The following is a 26,602-nucleotide window of genomic DNA, read 5'->3' on the forward strand; positions in this document are numbered from 1 at the left end:
AGTTTGCTAAGCAGTTTTTGAGATTTCAGGATTACTCCATTCAAATAGATAGAACTTGGTCTTGGATGCCCGAAATAGCTGCTTTGAAGCGGTGCAAATATGGCCGCTGAGTGAACAGACTTTTCATGAAAGGGACTTTTGTACAATGCAGAAAAACAAATGGACAACAAGGAAAGGGTTACCCTCTAAAACATCAAAAGTACAAAACAGACACACCCACTCAAACACACACTGACTTTCACAGACACACACACTATTATACACACACAAATGATCTGGCGTGGCTGTAACAATATGGCAAAGCTGATAAAGAAGATGCAAATAAGAGATCAGACCCAGATTGATTAAGCTCTGATAAAGAATTCCAGTTCATTTTGTTTAATTTTCATTGAATTGTAATAAAATGTATGCAAAAACTGACACTTAAAATCAAAATTTCAAACAAATATTTTAAATAGGAAAAATTGATCATGATTATTACATGAATATTAATTGGTAACATAACATTTTCTCAAAATACAAAATATTATTGAACAAAAATATATTACATTGAGTTTACTGAAAATAAAAAGTGTAACACAAGTGTGACCCCCAAATGAACAATACCAGGGGGTTATTTTATTAAAAATTAAAACATTTTTAAAATATTTAAACTAAAAGACCTTAAAAAACCCTGAATAAACAATAGAGCACACACATTTTCTTACTGAAAAGTAGCTTTATTTTGAAAACAAACTTTACAGCCAAGGCACCTATTACAACATTTCATTTACATGCATGTTAACCAGTTCAACATCATAGATCAGTGCTTGCTCAAGGACCTTGTCCTTATTCTGGCAAATGTCACAAAATGCAAATATACAATAAATGCACTTGATGAAAAGAAAAAAAGAGAGAATTAATATATGTCATATTTATAACAAACATTAAAAATGCACAGCATCCTTTTGGCAATTACATACAACATAAATAAGTTATCAGTAGGCAGGAATGCCGCAGGGAAGAGTTCTTGGTTTTTGATGTTTTTATTTTTTGAATCATAGTGCTTAGCAACCTAACAAATAAAGAGCACTGTACATTATGTAAGCTTTTTTCCGCTACAATGTTCTGCGTGAACATCAGAGAGGGGTTGGGCATATTCTGAATGCCAATCCCTCTGGAAAATCTTCTGCAACTGGCTCTGAATGGTTTGCTGGCCCTGCCCTACTGCAGAACCTGTCTGATTCACAACAAGACCAACCCCTGCCGTCTGGGTGAAGTAATTCTCAGACCAGTTGGAAGTTCCTGTGAAACACAATATAACAATCAATCATCATAGCAGGATTGTAAATCTGACATTCACTTTATTGTGTAACTCATATTCACAGTGCTTCAATTGTAAATGTAAACATGGACTGTTTCTGTTGGCAGGTTTTTATGATGCAGCGCCAAAACCTGCCGTCAGGTTGCCGCAATATGGCAAAGCATGCAAGTGAGATCCCGCTGTGAAAATTGTGCATGTAGACAGCTAACGTACCAATGTAAACAACTCGATCAGTCACCATGTACTTGGCGTGGCTGACACGTGCAAACGGAATCCTCTGCTGCTCTCGTGTTGAGGGCACCTCGAAAACTTTCTGTATGTAAAATGTTTATAGGTATTAAATCATCAGTGATGCATGGATTAAAAAAAAAAATCATTTTCAAAATATAAAGAAACGTACAGTATCAATGTTGCAGCTCAGAGGGGGCTTGTTGAGGACTGACAGAGACTGAAGGAAGACAAACATGGCACCAGGAGAGTGACTCCAACAACTGACCAACAGCTTCACCTCAACACCTCTGGTACAAGCAGCCTCACGGAGGGCCGAGTCGATGACAGGCCAAAACCTACATGACATAAAAGACATTATACATAAAAATCATGGAAAACAATAATCTTTTAACTAGTCAAACTAAGCTATTAAAGGGTTAGTTCACCCAAATTCTGTCATTAATTACTCATCCTCATGTCATTCCACACCCGTAAGACCTTAAAGCCATGCTGTTTACGTTCAGTGCTTCCAGGTTCTACATCAGAACGTAGGCTCGGTATTGGCCGACATTGGTCACATGAGGAGCAAGATGCAGGAGCTGATAATGAGTCAGCGTTCTGATGTAGAACCTGGAAGCGCTGAACGTAAACAGCGTAGGAGAATGACGATATTGTTGAATAAAGTCTTTATTATTCTTTTGTTTTTGCGCACAAAAAGTATTCTCGTCGCTTCATAACATTAAGGTTGAACCACTGCAGTCACGTTGACTATTTTAACAATGTCTTTACTACTTTTCTGGTGTCGGTTAAATTGCTGTCTATGGACGAGAATATACCTCCCGGATTTCATCAAAAATATCTTAATTTGTGTTCCGAAGATGAACGAAGGTCTTACGGGTGTGCAACAACATGAGGGTGAGTAATAAATGACAGAAATTTAATTTTTGGATGACCTAACCCTACATTTTCAAAATGATTAACTTCAGTTTTTTTATATATATTTTGAATTAGTAGCTTTGGCTACTAGCTGTTTGCCAAAGTATTTTTAAAGTGCCTCTATTATTCTTTTCAGATATTACCTTTCATGTATTGTGTAATATAGCTGTTTGTGAATGTTAAAGGTGTGTTTCAAAGATCAAAGTGCCCAGTAAATGTTATTATTGTCTCCTAAAAGAAAGAACGATTCTGAACTGCCGAAACAAGTCAATAGTAATTCCAGTCTTACTCAAACCTACGTGTCTTTATTGGCTGTCCCCAAACAACGTCTACTTAGACCCGAGTTTGGTTTATATTGTCGAGAAGACACTGTTTTCTGCACTTCCAATGGATGAGGACTCAGGCTCGAATTGATACGGTAACCGACGCTCTATTGTTACTGTTCATATCACTTGTGCTTAGCACAAAGGTGAAATTCAGATATGGTAATGAGTGCTTCATTTCTGACACGCACTGTAAGCGTGACTGAGCCATCTGACCAATCAGAGCAGAGTAGGCTCTCAGAAAGAAGGGTTTAGAGAGACTGAATCCTTTATTGAACCGTTTCAGACACTGTGAGAAATGAGATGATGCTGCAATGGATATTATGAGAAAATTAAAGTGATTTTTGATCTTGGATGCATATAAACCTATTGTAGGAGACCTCCAAAACTAAAAAGGAAACTTTAAAATAGCATAATAGGGGCACTTTAATATTTTATTTTATTTCAGTTAACGTTTATTTCAATTTAATGGTTTTAGTTTTACTCAATATCAAATGGTAAAGATTACCGAATGGGCTCCGTGAACTGGGACATGGGAAGGTAGTCCATCACAGACACATAGATGAAGCGCTCAGCATCAGCAATCACTGACAGGATGCTTGAGAGGTCGTCAGAACGGCCATGTGATGATAAAGGAGGAGGGGAACTCTACAAGAACAAGTCAAACATTGCCATGTAAAAAATTTTTTTAAATTCTGTACACGAAAAATGCATGTGTCATGTTTAGAAACGAATGAAAATGAATGATATGGGACATACATAGAGTCCATGCAATGGATTGATTTAAAAGCACAATTTTTCTGAAGTGAAAAGGGTGGCAATATGACAAAAAGACAACATTTCTACACAAATGAAAATCAGCTAGCACAAAAGTCAGAGAATGAGTGGAATTGTGATCAGGTTGAATAAAATGATTGCAAAGCATGCAATGAAAAAATATCTATTATGAATATGGTGAACAAAAACCACACCAAACAACTAAAGTCAACTTGTGAGAGAAACACAACTCACAGACAAATAGACACGTGCAGGGACACCGTTGAATTTAACAGCTAATGGGTACTTAGAACTGGAGAGGGCGGAGAAACGGCCCGGCCAGAAAGGAGGTAGAGATCCATTCTTCTGAGCTCCAACGTCCCAGTACACGTCAAAGATCCGGGAAGCGTCCTGTGCTAGACAGCTGCAGTCTTCCACAGCCACTCCAACCTCTTTCACCTATTGGAAATATTGACTGTATTTTAGCATATGCATATATATTTATAGCATTGTTTATTTGGGTTGATGGCCATTTCGATATTATAGTATAATGAACTGCACTGGATCAAGAGTTTTAAATTTTTTTTACATTATTTACATTTTAAGGGCGTTGCATGTCAACAGAAACCTCCAATAAGATAATGATATTGATAGATATCGGCTGCTTCCGAAAGCTGCCCTATCAGGCAATGACTTTGCAGGCAGTGTGTTTTGCACGAAGGTACCTCACAAAACTGATTCCTGTTTTGCCTGCCTGAGTTCCTAGTTAGTTTCCTAGGTTGTTATTTAGTTCCACACACCTGTTCCTGCTGACTTTGTTTACTCCTTGTCAGTATTTAAGCCCTCAGTTCTTTCAGTTCCCTTGTCCGGTATAGTCTGTGTTGACACAGTTGTGTTTATGTTTTTTTCCTGCAATCACCTGACTGTTCCGTGTGGATTTAAAGGATTAGTTCACTTCAGAACTAAAATTTCCTGATAATTTACTCACCCCCATGTCATCCAAGATGTTTATGTCTTTCTTTCTTCAGTTGAAAAGAAATTAAAAAAACATTCCAGGATTTTTCTCCATATAGTGGACTTCAACAGTTACCAACGGGTTGAAGGTCCAAAATGCAGCTTCAAAGGGCTCTACACGATCCCAGACGAGGAATAAGGGTCTTATCTAGTGGAATGATCAGTCATTTTCTAAAAAAATAAAAATGTATATACTTTTTAACCACAAATGCTCTTCTTGCACTGCTCTGCGATGCGCCATGCATTACATAATCATGTTGGAAAGGTAGTTGGAAGTACCGAGGTAAAAACTCATTTTCTCCTCCAACTTCAAAATCATCCGACATTGTTGTTTTACCTTTTGTAAAGGCCGTTTGACTTAGTCTTTGCATGTTCGCTTTGTAAACACTTGCTCGATACTTCTGCCTATGTCAAGCGTGACCTTTCCAACGTGATGAACGCAGAGCAGTGCAAGATGAGCATTTGTGGTTAAAAAGTATATCATTTTAATTTTTTTTTAGAAAATGACCGATTGTTTCACTAGATAAGACCCTTATTCCTCGTCTGGGATCGTGTAGAGCTCTTTAAAGCTGCACTGAAACTGCGATTGGTACCTTCAACCTGTTGGTAACGGTTGAAGTCCAGTAAATTATCAGAGTAAAGTATCAGGAAATTTTAATTCTGAAGTGAACTAATCCTTTAATAAAGACTGTGTTTGTTGCGTATCTCCTTCACTGTGGATGTTACAACAACCACTCGCGACAAGCGCAAGCTTTGGCGATAACTAAGTGAAAAATTTAATTACTACAATATTAATTTCTCATTAAAAGTGGAAAAAGTTGGTCCAAAACAAATATTTACACACAAACTGACCACCAATCGTAACCAACCAATTTTAATTTTTTTTACCTCTAATGTCAAGGAATCTAACACACAGGATTGTGGGATATCATAGGCAGCGAAGGATACATCTATGCTGCCTTCAAAAATCAATCAAATGAAGGTATTTCTGTAGACAGAATGTGGCACGATCATTGGATTCGGATGTGCCTTGTTGTGCCTGCGGAAGTAGCATTTTTCAGCTTCCGGACGAAGCCTTAGACTCACCTGAGTAAGAGAACGCCAATCCATGTTTGCGCTCCCTAAATACATATGTTTCTTATCCACAACCCACAGTTTGGTGTGCAAAATGCCACCAGTGATGCTCTGCAGGTCAACTCCTCTGACCTCAGCCCCTGAAAGAAAGCACAAAGCAAGTAAGCTGAAGGCTGCATAATTTCCATTCCAGATTATTCAACCTCTTACAATTCTCAATGTATGTTTTCACATGCTGCATGCAATAGACATGCTGTTGTACCTGTTGCTACCAGTTCGTCTGTGTCTGCAATGTATGGCTGAGGGGCGTTTACTGCAATCTTCAACTTCACGCCTTTTGGTTCCAGCTGCTTCAGTTGGTTGAACACTTTTTTGCCCTATAGTAAAGATAGAAATGTCCAATATAAAAACTAACTTCCCATATAATCAGAATCAACACTATCCTATTATTATGCACATCTTATTAGATCACAAATATTCTAGAGCATTATTCACACTTAAGCACAGTGAAATGTCCATGACACAACATACCAGCATAGACGAGGGCTCCGTGAGGCCCAGGTCTGAATCTCGAAGTGTGAAATAGAAAGCACCAATGTGGACAGAGCTGTTTGCTCTCTTTAGTAGATTGGTCCAAGTGTCTGAAATGCTTGGCAGGTGTGGCGAGCCGGAAGGGAAGTCAAGGCCCTCTGGGACACTCTCAACAAGCGTGAGCCTGATAAAGAACATTTAGAAGCACATTTAAACATCTCAAACTCGCCATTTAAATACTTAAATATACTTAAGGAACTGTTTCCTCACCTACAATCAGAGATGCACGTCTCTTGAGGCATCCAGAAACTTTCCAGCCAGTGCAGCTCCAGTTGTGACATCAGGTGTGAGACAGATTTAGGGACTCCATACTGCCAAATGTGCAATGCAAATCCACCCAAAAGAAGGAGAATGGAGGGCACGAGACAGAAAAGGAAAAAACTCCTTCCTTTTGTCTGCTGAAACAATAAAAAAATTAACAATATGACAAAATAAAAGTCATACTATATACTTATGCAAACATCTATCTAACAAGACACACGCAGATGACGGTTAGTGATGAAATTACGGTTTTGTGGCTATTTCATTTCACACATCCTCTTCTGTTGAAATTCTCTTCTGTCTTTCATGGCAAAACAAATACTTTGAGGCAACTTGACTGAAATACTACAAATTTGGATACGTATGCAAATCAATGAGGTCAAATGAGTCCGGAGAAAGGCATTGTGGTCTGCAGATATGGCTTTCACTGCAGTATTTTTCTTTCTCACCTAGTATTTTTGCCTTTTTTCCAGTAAAAATATCTAAACATTTTTAAAACAAGATACATTTACTTGAGAAGCAAAATGACTCTGAGTTTGTGCCTAAAACAAGGGTATTGGGGTAAGAAGAAAAAGAGTAATTTAAAGGGAAAACAAGGTTATTTTTCGTACCCCATTTGCAGATATTTTTCCATGTTTAAACTGACTATTTTGATAAATTGTTCAGAAGACTTAATATCTTACGCCATTTTGCTTCTTAAGTAAATATATATTGATTTAAAAATGTTTAGATAGTTGTACTGGAAAACTGAATAAGTACATACTTCTTCATGGTACTGTAAATCTATCTGCTATATGTGTCTGTTCACTTAAAGGGATAGTTCACCCCAAAATGAAAATTTTGTTATCATTTACTCACCCTCATGTTGTTTCAAACCTGTATGAGTTTCTTTCTTCTGTTGAACACAAAAGAAGATATTTTAAAGAAGGTTGGTAATCAAACAGTTGACGGTACCCAATGACTTCCATAGTATTTTTTTTTTCCTACTATGGAAGTCAGTGGGTGTCATCGACTGTCTGGTTACCAACATTCTTTAAAATATCTTCTTCAGAAGAAAGAAACAGATTTGGAACAACTTGAGGGTGAGTAAGTAATGACAAAATTTTCATTTTTGTGTGAACTATCCCTTTAATACTTAATATAATACTTAGGAATAAAGGTTAGTTCAAATCCCTAGCCCTTAGAATGAACAATAATAGTATGTTTGCCTTAGCAAACACCATTAATTTTGCATATTTGCATGATATGAAAAATGATTCACCTCACCTTGGAGGATGTACACGTTTTGGCCTGGGTGTGTTTTGTGTGAGTAGCATCAGCAGTTTTGGTTCCCTGTCGTGTTTCTTTAAAGCATTTTTTAGTATCTGAAGGTTTCTGCATCTTAGCAGTTTCATCTTGACCACTAAGTGTGGATGCATCATCCTTATCTGAAACAAAGCACTGTTTCATATTATTCTCTGTGACACGATTGTCTTCTGTCCAGTGTGATTGGGATACACTTCCTTTTTCCTCTCTAAAAGTATCTTCAAAAGCTTGATCCGAGGCTTTGTGTTGATCAACAGAGGAGCATGAGCTCAGTTCCTCTACAACAGCATCCTGTGCCGACATCTGCTCATCTTCTGAGGCGGTCTCTCCGCTTGCAGTTTCAAATTCAGAAACAGGCTCTACGACAAGATCATTGGTCTCACAGACGTTCCTGAGCGGGGGTCGCTGCAGTGACGTCTCCGCCTGATCAGAGTCTTCTGTAATTTCAGGTGTTTGATCAAGGGATTGATCTATTTTCGCAGCTAAAAGAGTGGAGGTGTGATCCGAGATATCACCTTGAAAGAGAACATCAGCGGGTAAACGAGCCGATGGGATGGGCAGTGCTTTTTCTCTCCCTCCAGATACTGGCATTTTCACTCTTCCAGCCTCTGTAGAGCCAGCTTTCTCTTTTTGGCCCTGCTGGCTGGATCCATCCATCTTCAGTGATGACTCTGCACTCTGGACGGTGACTCGCTTGCGGCCCAGGGAGCTTTGAAAGGTAGGGATGCGGGACATCGGTGGTCTCCCTGCTTTACGGGATTCCTCTCCATCCTCCTTCCTCTCGGATGTTGCTTTCTCATTCTCTTCCTCATCCATCAAATGTTCTGCTGATCTATAACGTACATCTTCTGGTTCCTATAGCATAAGTTAAACGCAAAAACATAATATAATGAGTGTATATACACATGCATGTATATGTAATTAGTTGTTTGTACACATATTTACACTTTGGTACATATATGTGTTTGGTGTTAGCAATTATAAATGCAAGACTGTAGATAGATAGAGTGTGTAAACATAATGTATATTTAATTTGTTGTTTGTATACACATTCTCTATACTTAGTACATATGTTATTATCAGTTAGAAAATGCAAAGAAATTATTTAAAGTGCAAAGACTAGACAGATAGACTGTATAATCAACTCCATATCCCTTGATATCTAAATGGTTAGCAAGTAAATAGCAATTACAGGAACAAACGTTTGTCTAACATCATGCAAGGTCAGTAGAAGATGTGTGCGACAAACTGAAATGTGTAAACGCTAAAGAAAATAGCTGTAACCTTTTTAAACACTAAGCAAGCAAGTTTGAAACCCGAGTTAGCACGCAAGCTACTCACCATGACCACAGCCGAGAGCTATTCTCAACTTATCCGTAACGAGTCACTATTTTTAAAAATGAAAATGTATAAACAAAACGTATGACGATCTGTACGAGGTGGTAAAGTTGTTGTCGGTCCAGTTAGGCGGATACAGTGAGGAGAAGGTTTGTAAAGGCGATGCTGTCTGTCTGTCTGCGACGTGGCTGCAGAACTACAGCTCACAGTGCGGTACAGTGAAGAAAAGAGAGAGAGAGGGAGGAAAAAGTGAGGAAGAAAAACCTCGCCTACTAATACGCTTCGAGTTCAGGCGTTACAAACCACCTCTGACTCACAGCCTACGAATCTGTACTGACCGCCATCATCAGTGCGACTGACAGAATTCAGATTAATGTTATGAAATGATGAGTTCATCAATTACAGTTGAGTATATATAACTTAAAATATATTGTATTTAAACCAGGTTGTTGATTTGAGAGCGTTAATCAGTTCGTGTAATAAAAAGCAGGTATAAATGATAATGACAGGAAGAACTGACAGCTGACATGGCGGTTATTGATGGCGCAAAATTGAACTAACCGCCGTTTTTCAGTAGTAGCAAAGAATATGACAAGAAGCGAAACTCAATAGAACGTTCCATTGCAGCCTTACGCTTCCGCCATTTTGGGGTGAAAGCAACTCGCAGTCCACTAGCTTCTATGGTAATATCAGCTGCTTTGTTAAAAAAAAAAAAAAACGTACATTAAAGCTGAAATCCAACCTGAATGATGACAACACTATCACTGGTGATCATCAAATCCTTTTTAAGAGTTTAATTTACAGACTTTGAGTTAAAGTCTTCCACTTTTTTTCCACAAAGCCTTTGCTCTCTAGAAACCCAGTTTGGGTTAACTTTTAAGTTCAAGTATTAGCATTATAAACACTGAATTAATACCAACATATTAAATTAAATTAAGAAACAATTTGAATGTAGGACAATAAATGACAGTAAACTGTTTTTGCAGTGTTGTCCTGTATTAATGTCCGTTAAAGCAAGACAATGTAAACAAAAAAACTCAGCCACTGTGTCCATAATTATGGGATAACAGACACAGCAATGCATCATGTTCTATAAGATCATGTTTGCAGGGGATTAAAACGTATATATTTCAGACCTAGTGGAGTAACTTACTCCACTTTAATCCACTGGATCACGCTACAAACATGATGATCTTAACTTTATTAATTATTAATTTACTATTAATAGTAAATATGTAAAGTTGCATAAAATGGAAATACTCAATAAAGTAGGCTAACTACCTCAGATGTGTAATGCTTGGATTCCACAACTGATAATAATAATAAAACATATATAGGCTAAGACAATACAACATTTACTGTAGGTGTCATAAAATTTGCTTAATTTTCTATTGCGTTCCTGATTTGGCTGTGAGATTCGCCGATTTTGGGTGCGTAAGATGTGATGGATTCTATTGTCCGCTTGACATTTTCACCCCAAAATGGCTGCCGCGCTACCGAAGCGCCACCTCGTGGCTGTTATCCAAAAAGCATCAGAGTTTCGCCTCTTGGGTTCTATGCTCTTTGGTAGTAAAGCCATGGTGTTGATTGAGGGCTCCCCTACAGGCCAAAAGCGGTAATGCATGGGCGTTTTTTCATGCTTCCTGAAAGCACTAATAACCAATCCACGCCCACTACCACTGTAAAGCCCGCCCAGTACATGCCTGTAATAGTACAAGCCACGCCCACTATCAATTCAAAGCCCTCTAATTACGTAATGCTACCAATACAGTACTTCCTCAAATATTGAAATGGCGGATCTATCTTTATTCCCCTTTTTTTAAAAGAATTTTACACTCCTCAGTACCTTTTAAGAGTTTGGTGAGAAAGTTGTTTTTGTGAGAATAGTTGTTGGAGGAAGTCACATTTGTTTACGTTTTTCATTACCAGCATGTACCGCTAGATGTCGCCACAGATGAGTCCCTTTGATAACACACTCAGTGTATAAACAAGAACGGCACTTTAGTGATGAGGGAAAGGATTTATTGGATTTATTACGTCGATTACAAGGTCTTAGTCATTTGTAAGGTATTGTTGAGTTTATCTTTGTAATGTTTTTATGTAAGTTTTAAAATATGTGTCGCGTATTTATGTCAAAGCCGACCTATGAACTAAATCGATTTTAAACTCAATCTAGCAACGTTAGCCACACAGCTAGCCACTTTATAAAAGTCTAAAGTACAAATGTTTGATTGTTAGAATGAGTTAAACAGTTAAAAACTGTTATAATTTGTGCTGTACACTGAATCAACCACGCAGACGAACAGGTCTAGCGAATAAGCAGACGTCGGGCTGTCATTCGCGACTGTCAAAACTGCCAGTGACAGAAAAATGACTGTTTTCAGACAAAAGATGCTTTTGTTTACGATTATGAAGATGGTGTTTTTGACATTCAGGTGTCGACGTTTGAGTTGATGTTACTTTAGTTACCTTAAACACTTTCACTTTTATTTTGCAGATGCAGATCACAGATTGATGAGGGGAAGTCTGATAAAGGACCTTTCAGAAGTGTGTTTTTCTCGTCGTGTAGTTTGATCCTGGCTCGTTTCACCATATGTGACTGAATATTATATAAAAAATCAGACTAATGTTAATCAGATAAATACAGTATGCCTGAATTTAGCTAATATGATTTATTCTGACATTTTATATCATTTTAGTTTTATTTTATTTTGATGCTTTGGTCTATACTTTGTATTGTTACATTACATTTTATTTTACATCCATCATCATAATGCACACTTCAGTTCCACCTTCTCCCATGAGACCAGCCGTGGCCCCATCAGTACAGCTGGGTGTCACGGTTCTTTACACTTGTCTTTATGGGGGTCTTTTTTTAGTCGTATACATTCAGCTTTGGTTGCTGTTACTCTACCGGCATAAGCGATGGAGCTACCAGAGTATTTTTCTTTTTCTTTGCCTGTTCTGGGCAGCACTTCGCACGACACTCTTTTCGTTTTATTTCCGTGATGCCCTTGTGGCAAACCACCTGCCCACTCCAGTCTACTGGCTCCTTTATTGCTTCCCGGTGTGCTTGCAGTTTTTTACTCTGAGTCTCTTTAACCTTTACTTTACTCAGGTAAGTCAAGTGAAAGTTACATAAAGAAAGATTTGGAAGATGTTTGCTCAGCTGAGAAATCAATCCACTCCCTAATAACAATGTTTCATTTTGACAGGAGTTGTTCAGAGTTAGAAGTGTATTCAACATTGAGCCCAGCAAAGGACTGTGAGTACATTCACATACGTGCATATTAATTAGCGATTACAACTTTTAATCAAATTTTAATTAATTAATAAAATCAATAACACATCAAATTTGGCTGAGAAATCACCCCAAAAGATAATTTAAAGGCATTATTGTGTTAAATGAGAAAAGCATCAAGTAGACATTTTAAAAAGTAGCTTTAGAAAGAAGTATTTTATTTGATTCAACGTAAAATTTATTACACATTAACTTTTAGGCTACAACGGCCATGATTTTTTTCAGAAGCTGACTTTCTTTTCTCAGAATTGCGAGTTTATTGTGACTTTATAACTTGCATTTGTGAGTTTATGTCTCACAATTCAGAAAAAAAGGCAAAATTGCGAGATATAAACTCAGACTTCTTTTTCTCGTGATAGTGAGTTTATTTCTCACAATACCGAGTTCATAACTCGTAATTCTGACTTTTTTCTTTAATTGCAAGTTTATATCTCACAGTTATGACCTTATTTCTATGAGTTCATAACTCATAATTCTGACTTTTTTTCTTGTAATTGCAAATTTATATCTTACAATTCTGACTTTATTTCTCACAATACCGAGTTCATAACTCGTAATTCTGACATTTTCTTGCAATTCTGAGTTAAATCTCACAATTCTGACTTTATTTCTCAAAGTTTTGAGTTCATAACTCATAATTCTGATTTTTTTCTTGTAATTTCAAATTTATATCTCACAATTATGACCTTATTTCTATGAGTTCATAACTCATAATTCTGACTTTTTTTTTCTTGTAATTGCAAATTTATATCTTACAATTCTGACTTTATTTCTCACAATTCCTACTTCATAACTCATAATTCTGACATTTTATCGCAATTCTGAGTTAAATCTCACAATTATGACTTTATTTCTCAAAGTTTTAAGTTCATAACTCATGATTCTGACTTTATTTCTTGTAATTGCAAGTTTATATCTTACAATTGACTTATTTCTTGCAGTTCTGAGTTTATATTAGTTTATATGAGTTTTAAGTTCATAACTTGTAATTCTGACATTTTCTCACAATTCTGACTTTATTTCTATGAGTTCATAACTCATAATTCTGACTTCTTTTCTTGTAATTGCAAGTTTATATCTTACAATTCTGACTTTATTTCTCGCAGTTCCTAGTTTATATCTGAACTCAGAATTGTGAGGAAAAAGTCAGAATTGGGAGTTTATTTCTCACAATTCTGACTTCATAACTCATAATTCTGACATTTTATCGCAAGTCTGAGTTAAATCTCACAATTATGACTTTATTTCTCAAAGTTTTGAGTTCATAACTCATAATTCTGACTTTTTTTCTTGTAATTGCAAGTTTATATCTTACAATTCTGACTTTATTTCTCGCAATTTCAACTTCATAACTCATTCTGACATTTTATCGCAATTCTGAGTTAAATCTCACAATTATGACAATTTCTGTAAGCTCATAACTCAAAATTCTGACTTTTTTTCTTGTAATTGTAAGTTTATATCTCACAATTTTGACTTTTTTTCCCTGAACTGTGAGATATACACTCGCAATTTCGAGTTATAAAGTCAGAATTGTGAGATAAAAAGTTGTGATCACCTTATGATTTATTCAATGGCAGAAAAAAAGTTTCCCTAGAATTGTGTGTTTACTTTGACTTCTAGACGGGCGGCTCGGTGTGTGTATGCTGCCATGAGTGCCATCTTCCTGTGTGTCAACATAGTTTGCGCAAGCCTCGGAAAGCATAGAGGTTCTGGTGGAGCTGGTGAAAATACTTGGAGGCTGGTTTTGGTTCGAGTGCTGGTTAATGACCTTCTGTTTATTCTGGAAGCTGTGTGTCTGGCCACATCTCTGCTCCTGTTAACGCGATTCTCGGCCACCGCCACACCTTATCTACGCAGTAAGGTACATACTTTGCAAGGACTTCAGCTCAAGTGGTAGTTGCAATCTGTTTTACTTCTGTAATCTGAAATATTCTGATAGTTTATGGTACGCTTTGGATAACAGTGTCTGCTAAATAAAGAAAGTCAGTAGAGTAAATGCTGATTTTAACATTTAGATCCTTGATAATCTACTCAAGATTAAATCTCTGTTTATGTTCATGATAAACAAGACAAACTTTGGTAAATTCACAGCTGTTTTCTGCTTGCAGGGGCTTTGCCGGACTGCGGTGCTGGGGGCAGGTGTAATCATGCTCTTCTCTAGCAGGGCTTGCTATAATCTTGCAATGCTGTTTTTGTCTCAGAATCATAAAGTTGAGGCGTTTGATTATGACTGGTACAACATTTCTGATCAGGTGGGCAGTTGCACTTCGTTGTTTGCTAATGAAAAGGTATTTCTCTCACTGGTCAGTTTGTGATGTGCCGTGTTCTTCTCAAAGGCTGACCTTCAGAGTGAACTTGGAGACAGAGGCTACATTATCTTTGGAGCAGTTCTTTTCATTTGGGAGCTGCTACCTACCGGCCTGCTCATTCTCATCTTCAGAGTTCGCCAGCCTAAACAAGAAAAGGTCTGGCAATTATGGATTTTGCTAATTCATTACTGTTAACTCTCTGGTTACTCTTCGGTCATTTTTGACGGAAAAATTTTAAGTTTCGTTTTTTATTACTACATTGGAATGGTACGAAACTTGGTAAAGGTTTTCGCACTTGCTATGTGAACACACACAAAAAAAAAAAGTCATGGACATTATTTGGAAAATGTTAAATGGACCTGAAAAAAAACAGTCATACTTTTGCTCTTCGCGGTCAAAAATGAGCGCATTGGAAATACAAATTTCATCAAGTGGAATCTTTTGGTACTGCAGCCAAACAAAATCTTACTGAAAGGTCATTTTTGAGATTATCAAGCTCACATTTGGAACACAACTTGTTTAGATTTATGATTTTCTCGCAGTTTTAAAGTAAAACGTGTTTTGCAAAATATATATTTCATATAAAAAATTAAAATAGTATTTTTGTGCATTTTTCAAATTCTATAACTTTAGGTTCACTTTTTAAAATAGCAATAATCTCCCAAGTGTCATCTTTAAAATGAGACCAAACTTAAGTGTGTGCTCCAAAGCGTTCAATATTTATGACTGTTTAAGTTGTAAATTTCATTTTCAGGTCTATGCTCAAAAAGGGAATAAATGGATGTAAAAATGTAATTTATTACCATAAAATCCCCTAAAAATACAAAATATTAAATAAAAAACATTATCAAACTAAAATAGAGTATATTTATTTCAGTGAAATAAAAAAATTGGTCATTTTTGACATTTATGTTACATAATATTTCTATTTCAAAGCTTTGAACTTTCTATTCACAAAAGAATCCTGAAAAATGTATCACAACTGTCACAGAAATATTAACTTAATATAAACTGTTTTCAACATTGATAATAATAATAAATGTTTCTCATACATCAAATCAGCATATCAGAATGATTTCTGAAGGATCATGTGACACTGAAGACTGGAGTAATGATGCTGGAAAATCAGCTTTGCATCACAGGAATAAATTACATTTTAAAATATATTCACATAGAAAACAGTCATTTTAAATTGTAATAATCTTTCACAATGTTACTATTTTTACTGTATCAAATAAATTCAGCCTTGCTGAGCATAAAAAACATTAAGAAACCTTACAGACCCCAAACTTTTGAACAGTAGTGTACATTTAGGTCCATGACAAAAAAGAATCGGTAAGATGATGAAAAGGAGCAATTTTTTAAAAATGTAATATTTGTATTCATGTTGGTTTCCTGTAGATTTGAAAAAAGGTTTGATCTAATGACTTTTTTTAATCCCCACAAATCCCTACTCAAAATTAATTTTAGTTCAGTCATTAAATGAATGAAATGCTTTTTTAAAAAAAAAGAAAAAAAAAAGTCTGGGATAAAAAAAAATCTCTCTCTCGCAAAATCAACATGTTTGCGTTGTTGTTTATTTCAGAACTGCAGCCCGGCCATGTGCAACACACAAGGCTCACGGTCATACTTCTTCGATGATCCTCGTGGAATGGATGATGACACGGCTTCTCTCTGGAGCCACAGTATCAATCCTCACAGCAGGTAATGTGTTCATCAGGCTTTGAGTATTACATTGAAAACACTTGTGGGATCAGTTATGATACAGTGTCTCTGCACCAACAGCTGGTTTGGGTCCAGTGAGACGACTCCACTCCTCTTCAACAGGGGCGACCAGATCAACCAGCACCACTCCCTTTACTCCACTCCACAGACATGACCACTATGCACAGCTGCAGAGATCTTCCTCTGACCTTCTCAGGCAATAGTACAGCATTACCTCTTCCTGTTGAGTAGCTCAATAGGTTTGTTTGCACTAATATGCATCAGAAGCATCTATACTTCTGAAATTGCACCTTGACTTGTTAAAGCTGAGCACAATTAGACTAGATGCTCATTATAAAAGGGACCAGATAATGATTTTACTACAAGAATTAAAGGACTTATTACCACATTTATCTTTTTATCATTCATGAGAGCATCTTTGAAATGTATTAACAGATGTTATTTTTTTGTGTGTGGGATGGTGACCTTCCTTCTATTTCAAATTATGCATACGGAAGGAATAACTTTGGTAATGATCCTGTGCTGTGATATTTTCCAATTTACTTTAATAAAGAGCTAATTTAAACAATTTTATTTTTACATATTTATGGTGCATTCATGTATTGTTCGAATTTCAGTAAAGACTAATAATCATTTACCATTGTGATGTCATAAAAACAATCTTATCTGATTAACAATTCCAATATTACCTTAGATTAATGCTCATTATTAGGACTCTGGCTAATTTGTTTCTCTTTTTGTTTATAGACTATATATGTTAATTTTTATTCAAAGTACACTGCCGGTTGTGGAAACAGTAATATTACAGTTCAACGTGTTTTCTATTTTAAAGGTGCAATGTGTACAATTTGGGAGGATCTATTGACAGAAATGCAATATAATATACATAACTATGTTTTCAGTGGTGTATAAAAACCTTACATAATGAACCGTTATGTTTTTATTACCTTAGAATGAGCCATTTCTATCTCATACTCCGCGGGTCCCCCATCCAAGTCAAGTCGCCATTTTGCGCCGGCATGTTTCTACAGTAGCCCTAAACGGACAAACACTCTACAGAGCGCGTTTCGTCACTATGTTGTTCTTCTAAATCGTTCGTGTTTTTAGAGGCAGTTTGCATCGTCACTACGTTGAATACGCACGAAAGTAGTAGTAGTAATAGTCATCTGGTTTATTAGAAGCAGACCGTTCTGTTAGTTGCAGTTCGCAACCTCACCACTAGATGCCGCCAAAATGTACACATTGCACCTTTAATGTGATGGCATGAATTTTCAGCATCATTACTCCAGTCTTCAGTGTCACATGATCCTTCAGAAATCATTCAACTATGCTGATTTGATGCTCAAGAAACATTATTAATGTTAAAATTTTCTGTGGAAACTGACATTTTTTTTTAGGATTTTTTGATTAGAAGGTTCAAAAGAGCTGTGTTTATTGGAAATAGAAAATCTTTTGTAACATTGTTGATTGATTTAATACATCCTTGCTGGATAAAAATATTAATTTCTTTCCAAAAAATATTCTTACTGACCTCAAACTTTTGAACAATAGTATAATACTTCATAAACTCACTAGACATACACAAATCTGTTTCAAACAGTTTATTGTGCAGTATGTACAGATCATCCTATTAAAACACTTTATACATTATGTACATTAAGTTAATTTACTCATATTTGGTTCATGGTCATCTTTTACCCATAACCAAAGTAGATCTAAGAAAAAAAAGTCTATTATGTAGAGCTAGAAATAATGAAAATACACAAAGAAGGGGAAAACATCAAATTTTAAGGGCACATGAGAAATCCACAGACCTTGTTGATCCTCTGAGAAACAGAAATCACATTCAGAGAGGAAAGTCTCACCAATTCTCAATACTTCAATAGTCACAGCTGACCTTCAAGGTGCACGGCTTTTATTTTAACCTTTAAATCTTCACGCATGGTGATCCAGAGACCAGTTCGCAACCTGAGTATCCTCTGTACACGTGACAATGACAAATCCTCCATACAGTGTGAAGTGCCTTGATGTGCCTCATTTAGATAACATCTAAGAACACATGAACTTTCCTCAGATAATCTGACAACATGCCAAGTGCCCAAAAGTCCATAAGAAGCGTTTCTACTGTCATGTTTTTAAGTATCACGTCATCAGTGGTCAGGAGTCTGCGTGGTCTCCAGTTTACGGAGGCGACGCCGTCTCAACTCAGCGGCGCTCGGCTCGCCGTCATCCTCATCTCCCTCCTTCCTGTCATTGTCCTCTTCTGTGGTTGAGTCCGGTCGAGAAAAGCCTGTAGCTCCATTTACAGATTCACCTAGGAACAAAAGAATACAAAGACCCTGGTATTAACATGTGGCCCAGGTGTCTGGTAGCCAATTGGCTACATACTTAATATGTCAAAGTGTGTCACTACATGTTGATTTAATAAAAAAAAAAAAAAAAAAATGAGAGAGGAGAAAATCATGTTCACATTGGCCACAATTATTGCAACATCCTTTTCCCCATGATTTATTTATTGATTTATATATACACACACCGATCAGGCATAACATTATGACTACCTTCCTAATATTGTGTTGGTCCCCCTTTTGCTGCCAAAACAGCCCTGACCCGTCGAGGCATGGACTCCACTAGACCCCTGAAGGTGTTCTGTGGTATCTGCACCAAGATGTTAGCAGCAGATCCTTTAAGTCCTGTAAGTTGCGAGATGGAGCCTCCATGGATCGGACTTGTTTGTTCAGCACATCCCACAGATGCTGAGATCTGGGGAATTTGGAGGCCAAGTCAACACCTCAAACTCGTTGTTGTGCTCCTCAAACCATTCCTGAACCATTTTTGCTTTGTGGCAGGGCGCATTATCCTGCTGAAAGAGGCCATAGCCAGCAGGAAATACCGTTTCCATGAAAGGGTGTACATGGTCTCAACAATACATGTTAAAGTAACATACACATGGATGGCAGGACCCAAGGTTTCCCAGCAGAACATTGCCCAAAGCATCACACTGCCTCCGCTGGCTTGCCTTCTTCCCATAGTGCATGTGTTCCCCTAGGTAAGCGACGCACACGCACCCGGCCATCCACGTGATGTTAAAGAAAACGTGATTGATCAGACCAGGCCACCTTCTTCCATTGCTTCGTGGTCCAGTTCTGATGCTCACGTGCCCACTGTTGGTGCTTTCGGCAGTGGACACGGGTCAGCATGGGCACCCTGACTGGTCTGTGGTTATGCAGCTCCATACGCAACAAACTGTGTTGCACTGTGTATTCTGACACCTTTCTATCAGAACCAGCATGAACTTCTTGAGCAATTTGAGCTACAGTAGCTCGTCTGTTCGATCGGACCACACAAGTCAGCCTTTGCTCCCCACGTGCATCAATGAACCTTGACCGCCCATGACCCTGTCGCCGGTTCACCACTGTTCCTTCCTTGGAGCACTTTTGATAGATACTGACCACTGCAGACCGGGAACACCCCACAAGAGCTGCAGTTTTGGAGATGCTCTGACCCAGTCGTCTAGCCATCACAATTTGGCCCTTGTCAAACTCTCTCAAATCCTTACGCTTGACCATTTTTCCTGCTTCTAACACATCAACTTTGAGGACAAAATGTTCACTTGCTGCCTAATATATCCCACCCACTAACAGGTGCCGTGATGAAGAGATAATTTCACCTGTCAGTGGTCATAATGTTATGCCTGATCAGTGTATATCTATTAAAATGTAATAATACATGTACTGTAAGAAGTACGCATTTCAAATACTATGTCTTCGTCTGCAATATTACAATGTTAGCTAAGTCATTCAGAAAATTGTGGCATTATTTTTTCTTCTACTCACCACTCTGAGCCTCGTTCTCCTGACTGGGGGTTTCCGTGTTGCTCGTGGAGGGTGTGGACTCCATATTCGCTGATGCACTGGCCTCAGCAGTGTTGGTTTCTGATCTTGGAGGACTACACAGGAAGTTGAGTTCAAAAAAAAGAAAGAAAGAAGACACAGGAATTTCAGAGGTAGGAACTGGATGTGCCACTTTCTATCAAACCTTAAGCAATGTTTGCATACCTTAATGTAGCCACCGTGCTGAGGTAGTGGTGAATGTTAAGCATAGCGGCATCCAACAATGTGTGAATGTTGTGAAGGCACTGCAACCTGGCTTCCAAACCTCGCCTGCCCTCCTGCTCCAGTTCTCTGAGCTCAGCCTCTGACATTGTGGACAGAGTTGACGGTGGCGGTGGCATGGATGACACTAGTAAACACGGAGGTCACAGATTACTACTTATCTAATGCATTTTTTCTACATGAAGTATATAATAATAAAGCATTTTGACATACTAAAAGGTGGAGGTGGAGGCATCGGCAGCCATGGAGCTGATGGGAAAGGTGGCGGCATGGAAAAGGGGAATCCAGGCATCGCTCCAGGAGCAGCAGAGGCGCTGTCTGCAGTCGGCTGACTTGAGCTGCTGGCTCCTGATTCTACAAGATGGTGAGAATTGTTATGAGAATCATGGGATTTCCACATTTTCACAGGCAGGTAGAACAGATGAGAGGTGCTCACCTGATCCCTGTGCCTGCGTTCCATCGGTACTGGTCTGTGGAGTGTCAGTAGCTGCCTGTGCACCAGGGGCAGCAGGAGGAGGTGCGCCAGGGAAGGGACCCCAAAATGGAAACAGCCCAGGAGGAAACTGAGGCATCATACCTGGAGCAACTGCACAGAAGAACAGGCATACAATCTCAACCTCAATTAACAATCTCCTAACATATCAGCAGATTAACCGCCCTGGTTTTGACGTTTTACCATTGACAGGTGGAGGTACGGGGGCATTAGCAGGAGCAGCAGGGGCAGGTGCTTGTGCAGCCGCTGGGGCTGGAGTCTGGTTTGGCTGGGATGCTCGGAGGACATCCATACGACAGGTGGGACATGTCTGCTGTCTTTGGAACCATGAGCGAAGGCAACTACAATGAGAGGAACAAACAATTTGAAATATGCATGCTGATGTCAACACCAAAGGAACTGAGATTTGTCAGTCAGCGGACATGAACCTCGAGTGAAATATGTGGTTGCACGGCAGTTTCTTGGCTCCAGTCACCATCTCTTCTCTGCAAATGATGCACACATTGTCAGTGGCTTGCAAGTCTTCAGGGGTGGCATCTGGATAGCTGTGACAAAGCATGGCAACCAGCGATTTGATAAATACTCTGAAAACTATTAATACACACTCAACATATTAAAAACTGCACTGTATTAAGAAAAAGACTAAATATACAATATAAAAATAGATAAATAAAATAAAAATGAAAACATTAAAATATTATACACAGCACAAAACTAAGAGAAACATTAAATACACAATAAAATAAACAAATAAAGAAATAAATACTTTTTTAAAATTTGTTACTAAAAAAAATGGATAAAGTAAAAAAAAAAAAAAACTTTAAAAGTAATTTCAATTACACTAACTTGCATATTACAAGATATTTTAGATTCTAGAGACACACTCACAGAGTATTCATGTTACGAATGGCTCGTCGAGACATGATGGCGTCTGTTACTGCCTTCTTGAATTGCCTGATGAAGACAAACATTTTGCACATGACAAAAGGGTAAAGACAAACTGTTGACAAAACATACTGTACCAGCATAGCTGGAATCTGATGCTTTATCACTCACCTCATTGCGAGATACATGGGCCGAATGGCAAACAGAGGGAAGGTGTGCACTTTTATCATTATGGTCATGAACGCCATGTACAATATCACCTTGATGAATCCTGAAAGATAAATATAATATCAGTCAATCTGTAAACGGGCTATTTTGATACACAACCATCCCATGCTATGGTTCTCCAGTATGTACCTGTGAAGAGCTCTGTGTACAGCATGTAGACGGCTTTATTGTCCCATGGATTCTCACTCTGCAGATCAATTGTGTGTAAGGTGTACTTGATGAAGGTGGTGAGGACCATAGTCATCAGAATCGCATACTGAAAGAAATGCAGCATTCATATTACTGTAAAGCCATTTGATATTTTAAAACTCTAGTAGAATAAAATATGTTTTGATTTCTAATTGCTCAACTTCATAAAGTTAAGGGCCGCCATGTGAGAAAGTTTAGGGCCTTTTATTAATATTAATGACATTCACTTTTGCAGATCTCACTCAAGCTAAGACATGATAAAACTAGAATTAAATTGATGTTCACCTCAAATCCAAAAACCAGCTGCACTGATGCCCCTCTCGTTATAATGCTGTGACACGCATGATTGACAAACAGAAAGTCTAATACTCCCAGCAACACCATTAGAGCTGTACCAGAAAAAAAAGAACAGTAGTGACGCTTATGAAATGATGCAATACCAACACAGTGACTCCAAATAAGGCAGTCTAATGTCAAATGCAGGTGCAGCTCAAAAATTTGCATGTCCAAAAAAATTATTTGGTAAAGTAGTTTCATATTTAAAAAGGAAGTAAGGGATATACTGGTGCTATAGAAAACAGCCTGCAGCAAATCCAGTCATAATTTACTCACAGAGAACTCTGAAGTGGAAGACCCAAGAGATATTTGGACTCCTTTCCATCTAAAAATTAAATAAAAAATAAAAACATTATAATCAAAGTAAAAATCATGCTCCATGAAGATATTTTGTAAATTTCCTACTGTAAATATATCAAAAATTTATTTTTGTGAGTGGATATGCATTGCTAAGGACATCATTTGGACAACTTTATAGGCGATTCCAGATTTTCAAATAGTTGTATCTCGGCCAAATATTGTCCTATCCTAACAAACCATACATCAATGGAAAGCTTATTTATTCATAAGTTTCAAAAAATTGACCGTTATGACTGGTTTTGTGGTCCAGGGTCACATATATATGCGCGTGTGTTGTCAAACGATTAATCGCATCCAAAATAAAAGTTTGTGTTTACATAATATGTGTGTGTGTACTGTGTATATTTATATAAATATAAATACACGCACACATGTATATATTTAAGAAATATTTATGTATATATGTATGTACTTATGTATATATACATATTCATATTATGTAGAAATATAATATATTTTTGTTAAATATAAACATGCATGCATGTGTGTATTATATAATAAATATACACAGTACACACTCATATTATATAATTGAGATTAATAGTTTGACAGCACTAATATATAATATATATATATATATATTATGTAACATTTTAATATTCACTCACAAAATCCACCCTGTCTTCAGCCAGCCAATGGAAGCACTTGAGGAAAAGCAGCAAAGTGAAAAGGGCCACAAAGCGAGGGGAGAAATCGTCCCTGAAGACTGTAAAGGCTAAGCAGGTCTCTGTCACTGCATACCACGAGCGTTCAATCAGGTGCTAAAAATATAAAGAATATACAAATGAGAATGACAAAAAAGAACTATTTTTTTGCCCTTGCACACTTTGTAAATTTAAACACCAACCTCCATTTCAGCAGCTCTTAATTGCCCGAAAAAGACCTTCCGCATTAATTTCCCCAAAAGGAAAACCAACACGAAAGCCTGAATGTATAAAACCTGCCAAAGGAAAAAGTATACAAATCAGACTTTACAACGTCCACCTGTCTTTCCACTAACATTTGACACTTAATAAACCAACAGCGACTTACTGCCATACTAGGGCTGCTTTTGGTGAGGTACACCACAGTCGGGTAGAACTGGTGCTTGAGAAAGTAGGCATGAGCAACCACCGCGCCAGTCAGAGCCAAACTGACGGCCGTCACAAGAGCCGCTCGCACCATCTTTCACTACAGAGAGGAAAAAAACAAACAAATCATAATGCACTGCTCTCAAAAGGACATGAGCTTCAGACTGAATCAATGATGACAACAAGCAACATTTCATGACAGTGACACTCAAACAATGCTGACAGATCAGTATTACCAGCATATTAACAACATATTAACAACATTCAGCTGCTTCAGACATGTGATCAGCTTAGGAAAACCTTACCACGCCCCCTCTGGCAATTATTATTATTTATTAAAAAAAAAAAAAAAAAAAAAAATATATATATATATATATATATATATATATATATATATATATATATATATATATATATATATATATATATATTTGTTGTCCATTTTGTGTAAAAAAAAAAAAAAAAAGACCTTATATTGTGATAATATACTTTTGTACTGTAAAATAAAAAATTAGCATTTATAATATACAATATGTTATAATAAAAGTATTAATTTAATTGTTAATAACAATGTTAATTATCATCATTTTATTTTTTAATAAAATTATTTTATTTTACAGTACAACAATGAAATTGTGTGTCTTAATTTCTTTGTTTTCAAACGTTAAAGCTTTTATTTTGGCTGAACACCACAGGTAGATCTTTTCGCTTCTCTTTGTTGACAACAACAGATTTATAAACGATTCTCATTAATTATCAGATGCAAATTATAAGCAACTCAAATACACAGCACTTTCAGAATAAGCATTTACTGTAAATAGAAACTGAAAACACTGTGCTGTTACAAGAACTCTGAATCACTCAGACTATATATTTACAGGGCTGAATTTTATGATTCAATTTATGAGCTTGCGATTCGATTTCGATGTCGATTCAATATTTGTTCATTTGGATATAGCAGTACATGTTATTTTTTCTCAAGGGAAAAAAAAAAAAAATCTAATGTTGTAAACTACACAGGGAGCCCTGTCAGCTGGTACATTATTATTAAAGGTTAATTAATAACTGATTTGTATACAATTGCAAATAAGGCCTTTTTTTCCCCAAAAAGCTCCCCTCTAGAGTACATTTTCTCTATAAGTATACAGTTTATGGACAATGGATGGATTTTCTGAGGTAATGTTAACGTTACAAACCGGTATCTGTATCTTGTACTGGTTCTTTCTAAATACCCTCTGATGATAATTCATGTTTATTTTGTACTGTAACTAGTAGTAAAGAGGAAGAGATGATCGGTTCACGTGAGCTATCGCTTGATAACAGAGTCATTTGCATTTCAATAATCATACAGTAACCAGCATCACCCATAATGCTGGTTACATCGGATTTAAGCACGTGGGTCACACTTTTCAGGGTGGAAAATACGAAAATCCGTATAAACACGGGAAAAATTACACGCCCGAAAATTACATGCCTAGAGGAGACATTTGAAGTACACTGAAGTGAAAGTAAGGGCCCAAATTACAGTATGAATGTGCATTGAACAACTAGACATACTAAGAGCAGAAATGACTAAAATTAAGCTTTAGTTACACTGTATTATGTATTGTATCTGCAACCAGGTGTTAAAAAGACATACAATCTTTTTAACACTGAAAGCTGCACCCATTTGCTGAACAGTTACATGAACAGCTGTATGACAGCTGTTATTAATCTACGACACAGATCATAAATACTAACTAAATCCGCCATGGCATGTTTTAATAACCCGATCATATGCTGACAGGTATGAAGTCGGGAGTGAACTGGCCGACTAGCTAAAGCAGTCAGTCCTGACATGACACGCACTGTGTTCTTACCTACAGCCGCAGGAATCCGCTATTTCTGCTTTACAGAGATGGCCTCGGTTGCGTTTTGCTTCTAATAACTGCGTCTTGCTTCTATGCTTCCATCTAAAGCAATCTTGTAGATTTCAATCTCTTGTAGTCGTAGCAACTTGACGGCTACGTGTTTATTTTTCGCTTGCTCTCGAGAAAGGCCACCTCACTTCCGGCGGGAGCTCATTCCTGCCAGTAGAGTGAAGACACCACAGCAGCTCTGAGACTGCTGAACCGATCGCTATGGTTACGCCTACAAGAGTTTCGATTTCAAAATAAAAGCTTGATAAACGGTCACCAGCCCAACTAACCAAGTTCGTTCGTTTCCACGAATCGGTTCTTTCAAAACAGCTCGTTTCAAAGAACCTGTTTCTTTTTCATTAGTTTTAAAGATTTACAAATACAGCCAAGGTGTATATTGGGATCAGCAAAAATGAATGAATGAAAGATTCAACAGATATAAACAAACATAAAAAGGTTAAATAAAAAAATTAAAATGTTTACAGCATTTTTTCAAACTTACAATTGTTTTAGGTATTGTTCTGCCTTAAAATGCTTTCTTCGCCCATATTTACATTTATGTAGCCTATAGTAAATTTA

At 37.2% G+C, this 26,602-nt stretch overlaps 3 protein-coding genes across 7 annotated transcripts; 1 reads left to right on the forward strand and 2 right to left on the reverse strand.

Annotated features, from left to right (window-relative positions):
- Nucleotides 1-698: 698 nt before the first annotated feature.
- Nucleotides 699-9,625, reverse strand: pld7 (phospholipase D family, member 7). Of its 2 annotated transcripts, none has more exons than XM_051860101.1 (11): nucleotides 9,115-9,625; nucleotides 7,735-8,628; nucleotides 6,418-6,605; nucleotides 6,148-6,331; nucleotides 5,879-5,993; nucleotides 5,629-5,756; nucleotides 3,784-3,987; nucleotides 3,281-3,420; nucleotides 1,704-1,869; nucleotides 1,517-1,616; nucleotides 699-1,284 (listed from the first exon to the last, which is right to left on the reverse strand). In XM_051860101.1, the coding sequence occupies exons 1-11, from the start codon at nucleotides 9,115-9,117 to the stop codon at nucleotides 1,079-1,081; spliced, it is 2,328 nt and encodes a 775-aa protein (XP_051716061.1). In that variant the 5' UTR covers nucleotides 9,118-9,625; the 3' UTR covers nucleotides 699-1,078. The 2 variants fall into 2 exon arrangements, with proteins under 2 accessions (XP_051716061.1, XP_051716062.1); XM_051860102.1 differs by having other exon boundaries at nucleotides 6,418-6,602; nucleotides 9,115-9,621.
- gpr137 (G protein-coupled receptor 137) lies at nucleotides 8,325-17,017 on the forward strand. Of its 4 annotated transcripts, none has more exons than XM_051860107.1 (8): nucleotides 8,325-8,491; nucleotides 11,609-12,229; nucleotides 12,327-12,376; nucleotides 14,036-14,276; nucleotides 14,524-14,667; nucleotides 14,752-14,880; nucleotides 16,310-16,428; nucleotides 16,510-17,017. In XM_051860107.1, exons 2-8 carry the CDS (start codon nucleotides 11,885-11,887, stop codon nucleotides 16,601-16,603), a joined length of 1,122 nt encoding a protein of 373 aa, XP_051716067.1. In that variant the 5' UTR covers nucleotides 8,325-8,491; nucleotides 11,609-11,884; the 3' UTR covers nucleotides 16,604-17,017. The 4 variants fall into 4 exon arrangements, with proteins under 4 accessions (XP_051716067.1, XP_051716068.1, XP_051716065.1 ...); XM_051860105.1 differs by lacking the exon at nucleotides 8,325-8,491 and adding an exon at nucleotides 10,900-11,178; XM_051860106.1 differs by lacking the exon at nucleotides 8,325-8,491 and adding an exon at nucleotides 10,900-11,160.
- Nucleotides 17,018-18,035: 1,018 nt separating this feature from the next.
- syvn1 (synovial apoptosis inhibitor 1, synoviolin) lies at nucleotides 18,036-26,244 on the reverse strand. The gene is made up of 16 exons (XM_051860103.1): nucleotides 25,985-26,244; nucleotides 24,088-24,225; nucleotides 23,903-23,995; nucleotides 23,664-23,816; nucleotides 22,972-23,020; nucleotides 22,645-22,748; nucleotides 22,300-22,426; nucleotides 22,114-22,213; nucleotides 21,946-22,011; nucleotides 21,486-21,602; nucleotides 21,241-21,398; nucleotides 21,001-21,150; nucleotides 20,778-20,918; nucleotides 20,508-20,691; nucleotides 20,286-20,398; nucleotides 18,036-18,763 (listed from the first exon to the last, which is right to left on the reverse strand). Exons 2-16 carry the CDS (start codon nucleotides 24,217-24,219, stop codon nucleotides 18,600-18,602), a joined length of 1,851 nt encoding a protein of 616 aa, XP_051716063.1. The 5' UTR covers nucleotides 24,220-24,225; nucleotides 25,985-26,244; the 3' UTR covers nucleotides 18,036-18,599.
- Nucleotides 26,245-26,602: the final 358 nt, after the last annotated feature.

Source organism: Ctenopharyngodon idella, chromosome 14 (genome assembly GCF_019924925.1).
Source record: "Ctenopharyngodon idella isolate HZGC_01 chromosome 14, HZGC01, whole genome shotgun sequence".
Lineage (NCBI taxonomy): Eukaryota > Metazoa > Chordata > Actinopteri > Cypriniformes > Xenocyprididae > Ctenopharyngodon > Ctenopharyngodon idella.